Source organism: Leucoraja erinacea, unplaced genomic scaffold (genome assembly GCF_028641065.1).
Source record: "Leucoraja erinacea ecotype New England unplaced genomic scaffold, Leri_hhj_1 Leri_562S, whole genome shotgun sequence".
NCBI lineage: Eukaryota > Metazoa > Chordata > Chondrichthyes > Rajiformes > Rajidae > Leucoraja > Leucoraja erinaceus.
Genome location: NW_026576468.1, coordinates 74,928 through 89,344, shown reverse-complemented (window position 1 = coordinate 89,344; position 14,417 = coordinate 74,928). Strand labels below are relative to the sequence as shown.

General features: G+C 45.6%; 1 protein-coding gene across 1 annotated transcript in view; it reads right to left on the bottom strand.

Moving 5' to 3' along the window:
* Positions 1–815: 815 nt before the first annotated feature.
* The window catches only part of LOC129694161 (adhesion G protein-coupled receptor E2-like), a 36,320-nt gene continuing 22,718 nt past the window's right edge, over positions 816–14,417 (bottom strand). Inside the window, exons 3-4 of the mRNA XM_055630881.1 lie at positions 9,222–9,374; positions 816–1,330 (exon numbers count right to left, since the gene is read on the bottom strand). Coding sequence (XP_055486856.1) covers positions 1,167–1,330; positions 9,222–9,374 — 317 coding nt within the window. The 3' untranslated portion in view covers positions 816–1,166. The remainder of the gene's footprint in view (positions 1,331–9,221; positions 9,375–14,417) is intronic.

Here is a 14,417-nt window from a genome sequence, read left to right as displayed (position 1 = left end):
TTGGATAGGCCGGGTGCGACGGCAATATTAGGCGGGCCCAGTGCAACAGCAATGTTCAGTGGGCCCGGTGCAGCAGCGATGCTGGATGGACCCAGTGCGACGGCGATGTTAAGACGGCCGGTTGCGGCTGTGATGTTCGGCGGGCTCAGTGCGACAGCGATGTCGGATGGGCCCGGTGCGGCGATGAGGTTAGGCGGTCCCGGGGGGCGGCGGTGGTCAGAGGAATCAGCGACGGGGAGAAAGTCCGAGTTACCGTTGAAGCGGCGAGGCTGGGCGTCATCGGTAGGCAGGTGAAGGTGGGTGCAGCATCGACGTGGAGGTCGGTAAAGGCGGTGTTCAGGTGAGTACTGGAGGCGCTCCTCGTGGCCAAGATGGCGTCGCGAAAGTAAGCATGCAGGTACAACAGGCAGTGAAGACAGCGAATAGCATGTTGGCCTTTATAACAAGAGGAGTTGAGTATAGGAGCAAAGAGGTCCTTCTGCAGTTGTGTAGGGCCCTAGTGAGACCACACCTGGAGTATTGTGTGCAGTTTTGGTCCCATAATTTGTGGAAGGACATTCTTGCTATTGAGGGAAGTAGGTTTACAAGGTTAATTCCTGGGATGGCGGGACTGTCATATGCTGAGAGAATGGAGCGGCTGGGCTTGTATACTCTGGAGTTTACAAGGATGAGAGGGAATCTTATTGAAACATATAAGATTATTTAGGGTTTGGACACGCTAGGGGCAGGAAACATGTTCCCCATGTTGGGGGAGTCCAGAACCAGGGGCCACAGTTTCAGAAAACGAGACGAAACACTTTTTCTCACAGAGAGTTGTGAGTCTGTGGATTCTCTGCCTCAGAGTACGGTGTAGGCCGGTTCTCTAGATACTTTCAAGAGGGAGCTAGATAGGGCTCTTAAAGATAGCGGAGTCAGGGAATATGGGGAGAAGGCAGGCACGGGGTACTGATTGGGGATGATCAGCCATGATCACATTAAATGGCGGTGCTTGCTCGAAGGGCCGAATGGCTTACTCCTGCACCAATTGTCTATTGTCTGTTGATTTTCCAATACTCCTCCATGTACCTGAAACCAGCTGCTATGCCTCTTCCCATTCATGCCAAGTTCAAAGCACAAGCTCCCCAGTGAGGCAAAACAGTAATGTATTAAATACAAAAATGTGAGTGTCACCACCCACCTTCGCAGCGTCTGCTGTCTGTGAAGTTACGTTGTTTGCTCGGGTGGAAATATCCTGCCTTACAGGTACAGTAGTAGCTTCCCTCTGTGTTGTGACAATCAGTGTTGTTGCCACACCGTGTTTGTGTAAAAGTTCCATTACATTCATCCTCATCTGGATGGAGGAGGAGAAAAAAGATCCATGATTTAATAAAAACCAAGAAGGGATGAGTGGTCTGTTGCCCATGCCAGCCCTCACCCTCCACAGCTGATCATTCCTGGTCCTATCGTGACCTGTCCCTCCATCTCCACCATCCCTTGATTCAATCAACATTCACAATGTCAGCCTGGTGTGTCCTCAACTGTGGCTCCACAATGACGAACAGGAAGACTCACAACCTTCTGAGCAAAGGGACATTTCCTCATCCCAGGCCTAAACGGACAAAGCCGCTGCCTCTCTGCTCCTCTGTTACTCCCACATCTACAGCAGCAAACTTAGATTCTTTCTGCTTTATGTGAAGTGCGTTATGTCATTACAAGGAGTCTTGCCTACCCCTGCTTCTCACAATACTCCTCACTCCTCCCCCCCACCTACCCCACCTGGCCATCACCACACATCCCTCCCAGTGGACCCCCTCCCCTCCGTTGTTCCCATCCCCCACTACTCTTGCCATATTGATTCACTCTTCACCTTGCTTTCCTCTCAAATCTCTAGAATCCGCAGCCTTTTCTTGTTTCCACATCACCCTGTCTCTATCTCTATCCTTCCCTTCCCCACCTCACTCCATCTACTAATTAACCCTTCCTCATCTGTATCCATCTATCACTTGCCACATTTGTCTCAAGCCCTCCCCCACTCTTTGCAGTGGCTATCTCCCTTCTATTATTTCTGCCCTCATGAAGGTCAGAACCTGTCCATTTTCCACCAGAGACGCTGCGTGACCCACTGACAACTCTCCTTTTTTGTGCCAGATTCCAAACCTGTCCTATACATGTGCAGGGTCTTTCTAACAACATCCAATTCACCAACTCACCTTGGATTTCTGACTAGTCTACCATGAGGGACCTTGTCAAAGACCTTCCAAAGCCCATTTAGACAACATTGCCCTACCCCCATCAATCCTCTTTGTGACATCATGAAAAAACTCAGATTCATTTCCCACATAAAAAGCCACGCTGGCTGAAGAACATGGAAATCTTGGAACATACCTGCCATAATATCCTTTCTGACTGGTTTGTTTTATGCAACTGATGTCAATCACAAGTCATGGCACAGTTGGGTAAAAGCAATGTTATGAACGGTAGAGTCAACGGGCTATCAAATGTAATAAAATATGTCAGAAAAGTTCACGCTGATCAAACAAGGTGGACGGAGGGAAACTTATTAATTTCACACGGGTAGACGGCTCAAATATCAGAAAGATTGTGTGGAAAAACCGAGTCATCTAAGCTTTTGAATTGGAATCAACTTGTAGGTAAAAGGTGGGGGACTGTAATTGATATACGGCAGTAATGTAAGGAGAGGTGTGAGGCTCCAAGTTAAAATTGAACTCCAGGAGTTAAAATTGGTGTGTCGTAAAGGTAATGCTACGTTTGTTATGGGAGATTTCAACATGCAGGTAGACTGGGAAAATCTGAACGCCAAGAAATGGAGTTTGTGGAGTGCCTCTGTGATGGAATCTTAGAGTAGCTTGTATTGGAGCCTATCAGGAAGAAGGCAATTCTGGATTTAGTATTATGTAATGAACCAGATTTGAAAAAGGAACTTGAGGTTAAGGAGCCATTAGGAGGTAGTGGCCATAATATGGTTGTTGAATCTACAATTGGAGAGGGAGAGGAGTGGATAAACTGTTCAATTTAACAGTTGAATAAAGGGGGCTATGGAGCCATGAGGGAGAAGCTGGCCAAATTGACTAGAAATGGTATTGGGTAGACCGATGGTACCGAAGGCTGATAAATCCCCAGTCCCTGATGTTCTGCATCCCAGGGTACTTAATGAAGTGACTCTAGAAATCGTGGATGCATTGGTGATAAATTTCCAGAGTTTTATACATGCAGGATCAGTTCCTGTGGATAAGAGGGTAGATAATGTTATCCCACTTTGTAAGAAAGGCGGGAGAGGGAAACCAGGGAATTATAGACCAGTTAGCCTGACATCGGTGGTGGGAAAGATGCTGGAGACAATTATAAAAGATGAAATAGCGGCACATTTCGATAGCAGTAACAGGATCGGTCCGAGTCAGCACGGATTTACGAAGGGGAAATCATGCTTGACTAATCTTCTAGAATTTTTGAGGATGTGCAAGGGAGAGCCAGTGGATAGTGGACCTGGACTTTCAGAAAGCATTTGATAAGGTCCCACATAGGAGATTAGTGCAGTTCGCGTACCGCCACAACAGATCAACGGTGGATGCGATCTCGCTGGCCCTCCAGTCCGCACTGGACCACTTGGACAACAAAAACTCATATGTCAGGCTGTTATTCATTGATTACAGCTCGGCATTTAATACAATCATCCCCTCCAAACTGGTTACCAAACTCGCAGAACTGGGTCTCTGCGCATCTCTCTGCAACTGGACCCTCGACTTCCTCATCCACAGACCACAGTCTGTTCGTAGTGGTGGAAATGTGTCAGCCTCGATAACAATCAGCACGGGAGCACCTCAAGGCTGCGTGCTCAGCCCCCTGCTGTACTCACTCTATACCCATGACTGCGTAGCGAACCACAGTGCGAACTCCATCATCGAGTTTGCTGACGACACCACTACTGTGGGGCGTATCACTGATGGGGATGAGTCAGAATATAGAAGAGAGATCGAGCAACTGTCCATATGGTGCCAGCGCAATAACCTGGCCCTCAACACCAACAAAACAAAGGAACTGATTGTGGACTTTGGAAGGATTGGAGGGGGACCCACTGCCCCATTTATGGTTGAAAGTGTCAAGAATTTCAAATTCCTGGGCGTGCACATCTCTGAAGATCATTCCTGGTCCGAGAACACTAACGCAATTATCAAGAAAGCTCATCAGCGCCTCTAGTTCCTGAGAAGATTACGGAGAGTCGGATTGTCAAGGAAGACTCTCTCTAACTTCTACAGGTGCAGAGTCGAGAGCATACTGACCGGTTGCATCATGACTTGTTTCGGCAATTTGAGCACCCTGGAGAGGAAAAGACTACAAAAAGTAGTAAACACTGCCCAGTCCATCATCAGCTCTGACCTTCCTTCCATCAAGGGGATTTATCGCAGTCGCTGCCTCAAAAAGGCTGGCAGTATCATCAAAGACTCACACCATCATGGCCACACACTCATCTCCCTGCTACCTTCAGTAGAAGGTACAGGAGCCTGAAGACTGCAACAACCAGGTTCAGGAATAGCTACTTCCCCACAGCCATCAGGCTATTAAACCTGGCTCGGACAAAAGTCCGATTATTAATAACCACTTTCTGTTATTTGCACTTTACCAGTTTATTTATTCATGTGCGTATATATTTATATCATGGTATATGGACACATTTATCTGTGTTGTAGTAAATGCCTATTATTTTTCTGTGTGCTTAAGCAAAGCAAGAATTTCATTGTCCTCTACAGGGACACATGACAATAAACTTACTTGAACTTGAATTTGATTAGTGGGCAAAATTAGGGCATAAGGTATTGGGGGTAGAATGCTGACATGGATAAAAAAATTGGTTGGCAGACAGGAATCAAAGAGTAGGGTTAACGGGTCCCTTTCAGAATGGTAGGCAGTGACCAGTGGAGGCAGTGACTAGTGGGAGTACCATTAGCAAATTTGCAGATGACAGAAAGCTGGGTGGCAGTGTGAACTGTGAGGAAGATGTTATGAGAATGCAGGGTGACTTGGACAGGTTGAGTGTGTGGGCAGATGCATGGCAGATGCAGTTTAATGTGGATAAATGTTAGGTTATCCACTTTGGTAGCAAAAACAGGAAGGCAGATTACTATGTAAATGGTGTCAAGTTGGGAAAAGGGGAAGTACAACAGGATCTGGGGGTCCTTGTTCATCATTCAATGAAAGTAAGCATGCAGCTACAGCAGGCAGTGAAGAAAGCGAAATGCATGTTGGCCTTTATAACAAGAGGAGTTGAGTATAGAAGCAAAGAGGTCCTCTGCAGTTGTATAGGGTCCTTGTGAGACCACACCTGGAGTATTGTGTGCAGTTTTGGTCCCCTAATTTGAGGAAGGACATTCTTGCTATTGAGGGAGTTCAGCATAGGTTAACAAGGTTAATTCCCGGGATGGCGGGACTGTCATATGCTGAGAGGATGGAGCGGCTGGGTTTGTATACTCTGTAGTTTAGAAGGTTGAGAGGGGATCTTGTTGAAACATATAAGATTATTAAGGGTTTGGACATGCTAGAGGCAGGAAACAATATTCCCGATGGTGGGGGAGTCCAGAAACAAGGGCCACAGTTTCAGAATAAGGGGTAAACCATTTAGGACGGAGACGAGAAACACTTTTTCTCACAGAGAGTTGTGAGTCTGTGGATTTTCTGACGGTTCTCTGGATACTTTCAAGAGAGAGAGCTAGATAGGGCTCTTAAAGATAGCGGATAGCGGGGAGTCAGGGGGGGTATATGGGGAGAAGACAGGCGGTACGGGGTACTGATTGGGGACCCAACTTCGCAGCATCTGCTGTCTGTGAAGTTTTAATACGTTGTTTGCTCAGGTGGAAATATCCAGCCTTACAGGTACAGTACTAGCTTCCCACTGTGTTGTGACAATCAGTGTTGTTGCCAGACAGTGTTTGTGCAGAAGGTCCCATACATTTATCCTCATTTGGATGGAGGAGGAGAAAAAAGATCCGTGCTTTAATAAAAACCAAGAAGGGATGAGTGGTCTGTTGCCCATGCCAGCCCTCACACTCCACAGCTGATCATTCCTGGTCCTATCGTGACCTGTCCCTCCATCTCCACCATCCCTTGATTCAATCAACATTCACAATGACAACCTGATATCCTGGCTATGGTGAACTATCTTGGAAAATTCATACCAAACCTCAGCGAATTAAGCTCGCCCCTGCGACAACTGACTCATTGCTTGGTCCTGATTCCAGCAATCTCAACAAGCATTTGACGCTTTAAAATCTAAGCTGACCAGTGCACCAACTCTAATATTCTTCAATTTGAAACATCCAGTGACAATCACCTGTGATGCCTCGCGATTCGGGCTCGGTGCAGCCTGCCTACAACCATCAGCTGATGGTACCTTGCCTCCCGTACCATGACCGACACAGAACAACGCTACGCACAGATCGAGAAGGAGCTGCTGGCTGTCGTCTTTGCCTGCTCCAAATTCAAAGACTTTATCTTCGGAAACATTTTCACGGTTGAGACAGACCACCAGTGACGATTCTGAACAAACCAATCCATGCTGCACCAGCCCGCCTGCAACCCATGATGATGCAGCTACAACATTTCGACTTCACCCTTGTTTACAAAAAGGGTACAGACATGCACATTGCGGATACTCTCTCTCGTGCACTTCGAGCATCCCACTTCTGACACCATGTAAATATGGCATCTACACAACACGTAACTTAAGATCATCTTTAATCCACATACAGACTTAACAGCATGTTAGTAGTCACTGCCTCCTGTCTGCTACCAAACTGCGTAGCATAGGAAGTAGGTGTTAATATAAATGATACAGTAAGGCGGGGTTAGTGATGCTAACCTATATATTATTGGTTGCATGCATAAAGCAATCTACAGAACTTGAGGTTAAGGAGCCATTAGGAGGTAGTGACCATAATATGGTCAAGTTTAATCTACAATTGGAGAGGGAGAAGAGTAAATCAGAGGTGTCGGTGTCACAGTTGAATAAAGGGGGCTATGGAGCCATGAGGGAGAAGCTGGCCAAATTGACTGGAAAAATACCCGAGAAGGGATGACAGTGGAACAACAATGGCAGGTATTTCTGGGAATAATACAGACGGTGCAGGATCAGTTCATTCTAAAGAGGAAGAAAGATTCCAAGAGGAGTAATGGGCGACCGTGGCTGACAAGGGATGTCAGGGACAGTATAAAAATAAAATAGGATTGGGTAATGTCTAAAGAGCAACAGAAGAGAACTAAAACGGCAACACAGGGAGAAAAGATGAGGTACGAAAGTAAGCTAGCCAAGAATATAAAGCAGGATAGTAAAAGCTTCTTTAGGTATGTAATGAGGAAAAAATTAATTAAGACCAAAGTTGGACCCTTGAAGACCGAGAAAGGTGAATTTATTATGGGGATCAAGGAAATGGCAGATGAGTCGAAAAGGTACTTTGGATCCATCTTCACTAAGGAGGACACAAACAATCTTCCTGATATACTAGTGGTCAGAGGATCTGGGGTGACAGAGGAAATGAAGAAAATCCACATTATGCAGGAAATGGTGTTGGGTAGACTGATGGGACTAAAGGCTGATAAATCCCCAGGGCCTGATGGTCTGCATCCCAGGGTACTTAAGGAAGTGGCTGTAGAAATCGTGGATGCATTGGTGATGATTTTCCAGAGTTTTATAGATTCAGGATCAGTTCCTGTGGATAAGAGGGTAGCTAATGTTATCCCATTCTTTAAGAAAGGCGGGAGAGAGAACCCAGGGAATTATAGGCCGGTTAGCCTGACACCGGTGGTGGGGAAGATGCTGGAGTCAATTATAAAAGATGAAATAGCGGCACATTTGGATAGCAGTAACAGGATCGGTCTGAGTCAGCATGGATTTACGAAGGGGAAATCATGCTTGACTAATTTTCTGGAATTTATGAGGATGTAACTGGGAAAATGGACAAGGGAGAGCCTGTGGATGCAGTGTACCTGGACTTTCAGAAAGCATTTGATAAGGTCCCACATAGGAGATTAGTGGGCAAAATTAGGGCGCAAGGTATTTGGGGTAGAATGCTGACATGGATAGAAAATTGGTTGGCAGATAGGAAACAAAGCTAGGGATAACGGGTCCCTTTCAGAATGGCAGACAGTGACTAGTGGGAGGCAATGACTACTATTGCTAATGAGTAACATTAGCAAATTTGCAGATGACAGAAAGCTGGGTGGCAGTGTGATTTGTGAGGAGGATGCTATGAGAATGCAGGGTGACTTTTACAGGTTGTGTGGGCAGATGCATGGCAGATGCAGTTTAATGTGGATAATGTGAGATGATCCACTTTGGTAGCAAAAACTGGAAGGCAGATTACTATCTAAATGGTGTCAAGTTGGGAAAATGGGAAGTACAACAGGATCTGGAGGTCCTTGTTCATCATTCAATGAAAGTAAGCATGCAGGTACAGCAGGCAGTGCAGAAACCGAATGTTGCCTTTATAACAAGAGGAGTTGAGTATAGGAGCAAAGAAGTCCATCTGCAGTTGTATAGGGCTCTAGTGAGAATTGTGTGCTGTTTTGGTCCCCTAATTTAAGGAAGGACATTCTTGCTATTCAGCATAGGTTAACAAGATTAATTCCTGGGATGGCGGGACTGTCATATGCTCAGAGAATGGAGCGGCTGGACGTATACTCTGGAGTATAGAAGGATGAGATGGGATCTTATTGAAACATTTAAGATTATTAAGGGTTTGGAGACCCTAGAGGCAGGAAACATGTCCCAAAGGTTGGGGGAGTCCAGAACCAGGGGTCACAGATTCAGAATAAGGGGTAAACCATTTAGAACGGAGACGAGGAAACACTTTTTCACACAGAGAGTTGTGAGTCTGTGGATTCTCTGCCTCAGAGGGCGGTGGAGGCCGGTTCTCTAGATACTTTCAAGAGAGAGCTAGATAGGGCTCTTAAAGATAGCAGAGTTAGGGGATATGGGGAGAAGGCAGGCACGGGGTACTGATTGGGGATGATCAGCCATGATCACATTAAATGGCGGTGCTTGCTCGAAGGGCCGAATGGCTTACTCCTGCACCAATTGTCTATTGTCTGTTGATTTTCCAATACTCCTCCATGTACCTGAAACCAGCTGCTATGCCTCTTCCCATTCATGCCAAGTTCAAATCACAAGCTCCCCAGTGAGGCAAAACAGTAATGTATTAAATACAAAAAATGTGAGTGTCACACCCACCCACCTTTGCAGCCTCTGCCGTCTGTGAAGTTACGTTGTTTGCTCGGGTGGAAATATCCTGCCTTACAGGTACAGTAGTAGCTTCCCACTGTGTTGCGACAATCAGCGTTGTTGCCACACAGCGTTTGTGCAGAGGTTCCATTACATTCATCCTCATCTGGATGGAGGAGGAGAAAAAAGATCCATGATTTAATAAAAACCAAGAAGGGATGAGTGGTCTGTTGCCCATGCCAGCCCTCACCCTCCACAGCTGATCATTCCTGGTCCTATCGTGACCTGTCCCTCCATCTCCACCATCCCTTGATTCAATCAACATTCACAATGACAGCCTGGTGTGTCCTCAACAACTGTGGCTCCACAGTGAGGAACAGGAAGACTCACAACCTACTGAACAAACGGGACCTTTCCTCAGCCCAGGCCTAAACGGACAAAGCCGCTGCCTCTCTGCTCCTCTGTTACTCCCACATCTACATCAGCAAACTTAAATTCTTTCTGCTTTTTGTGAAGTGTGTAATGTCATTACAAGGGGTCTTGCCTACCCCTGCTTCTCACAATAGCCCTCACTCCTCCCCCCCACCTACCCCACCTGGCCATCGCCACACATCCCTCCCAGTGGATCCCCTCCCCCCTCCGTTGTTCCCACCCCCCACTACTCTTCCCATATTGATTCACCCTTCACCTTGCTTTCCTACCAAATTCCTGAATCCGCAGCCTTTTCTTGTTTTCACATCACCTCCCGTTTCCTGTCTCTATCTCCATCCTTCCCTTCCCCACCTCACTCCATCTGCTAATTAACCCTTCCTCATCTGTATCCACCTATCACTCCCACACTTGCCCCAAGCCCTCCCCCACTCTTTTCAGTGGCTATCTCCCTTGTATTCTTTCTGCCCACATGAAGGTCAGAACCTGTCCATTTTCCACCAGAGATGCTGCCTGACCCACTGACAACTCTCCTTTGTTGTCGCAGATCCCAGCATCTGCAATCTCTCGTGCCTCCGAGACTACCTCATGTTTCACAAGAGAAATAGAAAGCTGGAAGAGAATTCGAGGCAGGACAAAGCCTGGCAAGTGATATGTAGACACAAGTGGGGAGGGGGCTGATTGGCAGGTGATTGGACAAAGGCCAGGCATGAAAAGACAAACAATGTGAGATGAGGATAGAAAAGGTCGAATGATAAATCCATAAAAAGATATATAGATGGAAGGCGATGGAGGTGGAGAAATAGGCGAGAATCTGGCTTGGCCACAGGGAGGAGAGGGGGAGAAAAAGGGAGCGCGGGTTGTTTTTGGATTAGTTACCTCATGTTGGAGAACACAATGTTCCTGCCATTGGAAGGTAAGTTAAAGGTGTATATGAGATGGTATTCCTCCAGTTTGCGCATGGTCTCACTCTGGCAATGGAGGAGGCCCAGGACAGGTCAGTATGGAAATGGGAAGGGGAGTTAAAATGGTTAGCAACTAGCAGACAGTGGCCGAGGCCAGAATCAAACTCGGGTTCCTGGCGCTGTGAGTCAGCAGCTCTATCAGTCGCGCCACTGTGTCACTAATAAGCTATATCACATGTGCTGATATACGATGAAAATCGTTGTGTCATGGGTTATCTAGTCAATCATACCATACATAGGTACAATAGGTGGTGCAAAAAGAGAAAGAAAACAGAGTTTTTGCAAGTTAGCAGCCCAATAGTATCGCCTGAAGTCAGGAAGTGCCAGGCCGCCGTCACTCTTAGGAGACTGCAGTATCGCCTTTCGGATTCTAGCCGGTTTGCTACCCCATAAAAAATTTAGATATTGTCGTTCCTAATTTATCAAAAAAAGATTTAGTGATAAGTATAGGGACGTGCTGGAAAAGATACAGGAATTTGGGTAGGACGACCATCTTGATCAGATTTATCCGGCCCGCGAGGGACAGCGGTAAAACTGACCAGCGGTCAAAATCTCTTTCAGCTTTCTCAACCAGAGGCAGAAAGTTTGTGTGGAACATATCAGATATAGGTGTTGTAATAAAAACGCCGAGGTAGCGAAATCCGTCCTCCGCCCATTTGAATGAGGTTAAAGAGCGAGGAAGCTGCTTAGCCAATGAGTTATAATCATATATAACCATATAAGTTAATCGGTAATAGCTCATAAGTTTATAACCAAGAATACGCACCGAACCGTTCCAAAATATTCGTAATCACAGGGAGAGAGCTGACTGGATTCGAGATGTACAGGAGCAGGTCATCCGCATACAATGAGACTTTATGGGTTGTGTCGAACCGTGCAATACCTTTAAACCCCTTCTCTAAGCGCAACCAAACCGTCAAGCTCGCATCATTTTAAAGACCTCTATCAAGTCCCTCCTTAACCTTCTGCACTCCAGAGAATAAAGACCTAACTTATTCAACCTTTCTCTGTAACTTAGTTGCTGAAACCCAGGCAACATTCTAGTAAATCTCCTCTGCACTCTCTCTATTTTGTTGACATTCTTCCTATAATTGGGCGACCCAAATTGTACACCATACTCCAGAATTGGTCTCACCAATGCCTTGTACAATTCACATCCAAGTCATTTAGATATATCACAAACAGCATAGATCCCAGAACAGATCTCTGTGGAACTCCACTTGTCACAGACCTCCAACCTGATTATTGTTTCCACCACAGTCCTCTGTCTTCTATCTGTAAGGCAGTTCTGAATCGATATGACCAAGTCACTGTTTATCCCATGCATCATAATGTTCTGAATCAGCAAACCATGGGACCTTTAACAAATGCCTTACTAAAATCCATGTAGACAACAACCACTGCTCTACCCTCATTAATCATCTTCATCATCTCCACAAAAGACTACATCAGGTTAGTAAGGTACAATCTAGCATGAACAAAGCCATGCTGACTATCTCTATCTTACCCATTCTCTTCCAAATGGGTATAAATCCGATACTGAAAAATTCTCTCCAATATCTTCCTCGCTGATGTGAGGCTCATTGAGCTACAATTCCCTGGATTCTCTCTAATTCTCTTCTTAAACAAAGGAACAACATTACTGACCCTTCAGTCTTCTGGGATGTCGTCTGTGCTTAGAGAAGATGCAAAGATCTTTGTCAAGGCTCTTGCCCTCTTGTTGCTTTCAATAACCTCGGATAAATCCCATCAGGCCCTGGGTATTCATGCACCTTAATGATCTTTAAAAGTCCCAACACCTCCTCTTTCTTAATCTCAAACTGCTCTTGCATGTTAGCATTCTCCACACTGATCCTCCAAGTCTTTGGTGAAAAGTTGCCAATGTCAATTTGAGGCTCCTTTTGGCCCTTCCAATTACCTGCCTGAGTTATTTGCTCATTGATTTACATACCTTTAATCATTCCGTTAATTCTTAAACTTGCATACAGTTGTTCTTTCCTTTAGACCCAATTTACTTCTTCAGTCATATGAAGTTCTCTTACTTTGCAATCCTTATCCCTCCTTCTTACTGGAACATGGAACAGTCCTGAACTTTAATCAAATGGCCTTTAAATGACTGCCACATATCAATGAGGACTTACTATCAACTGCTTCCATTATTCCCGCCTGAGCTCCCGTCTATTAACAACATAATGTGCAAATCCAATTTAGTTCCTTACAGCAAAGTCCAAATTTATCCCTATACAAAACAAACTAAAACATACAGTCAGGATCACTAACCCCCAACATGCTCTTCCACCGTAACACCAATCACCTGGCCTGATTCGTTTCCCAACACATGGATAAGTATGTTTAAGAAGGAACTGTAGATGCTGGAAAATCGAAAATAGACAAAAATGCTGGAGAAACACAGTGGGTGGAGCAGCATCTATGGAGCGAAGGAAATAAGCAAAGTTTCGGGTCAAAATCCTTCTTCAGACTGATGTGATGGGGGCAGGGGGAGGGAGAAAGGAAGAGGTGGAGCCAGAGGGCTGAGTGAGAGCAGAGAAGGGGAGGAGAAAGTGAGGACTACCTAAAATTAGAGAAGTCAATGTTCACACTGCTGTGTTACAAACTGCCCGAGCGAAATATGAGGTGCTGCTCCCCCAATTTATGGTGGTCCTCACTCTGGCCATGGAAAAAGCCCAGGACAGAAATTGTGTTCATTGTGTGTTCTGTTGCTTTTCTCTGTCGTGACTGCATGGTACAAAATTTTGTTCAAACTTGTTTGAATGACAATAAAGGAAATTCAATTCAATTCAATTCAATAAATGCAGGTGCCACAGGTAGACTGAAGAAAATATACATTCTTAGCGTTGTAGAGCAACTGTTCCAGAGAAAAAGTCCAAGGTCCGCAATGGTTGGAGAATTGGTACAGCTTATGGACCATTCAGTGGTCTGATAGCAGAGAGGAAGTGGCTATTCCTGAATCTGGTGGTATGCGTTTTCAATTGTAGAAGATACAATAATAGAACACTTGGAGAAGAGTGACAGAACTGGATAAAGTAATCAGAAACAGGAAACTATGTTTGGCAAGCATACTGGATCTTTTTCAGGATATAACAAGATGTAACCAGCAGAATGAGGGAGAAATAGTGGATATGGTCCACGTTCAGACAGCTATTGATAACTTCCCATCTAAGAGGTTATCGTGCAAATTTAAAACATGCGTTTGGGGAGCACGTTGCTCATGGAGAAAGAATGGGTTGGCTCACAGAAAATAAATGATAAACAATAATTTCTATGAGTGGCAGGCAGTGGGGAACAATAGGGTTCAGTAACTGAGTGTTCTCAGATTCTAAAAAGGGGTGGCACCATGAGACCTGGTGTCCATGTGCACCAGTGGCGGGATGGGAGCATACAGACGCAGCAGCTGATAGGATGGCAGATGATCGGTTGGCCTTTGCCGTGGGAGGATTTGAGTTCAGGAGCAACAATCCTACAGGCCCCTTGTTAGTGCACCAGGAGTCCAATGTGCAGTTCCCATATCGGAGGACGGATGATCCGATTACAGAACAAATGTAAGGAGAAAAACATTCAGTTCTTGCAATTGAAAGGAGAAGCTCACAATATTAAAAGGCCAGAGGATCATATTTAGGGAGCAACTGACAATAGGAACAAAGAGAGGAACTTTTAAGTCAGCAGCCACTTCATGAGACACATTAAGTTTTGTAGCTGAAAGCAGTTCGCATCCTGGAGTGACTGCTGCTAGCGGGTACATGATAATGAAGGCAGACACTAAAGGAGTGGCCTGTTGGGAGTGACTGTGCTGAAGG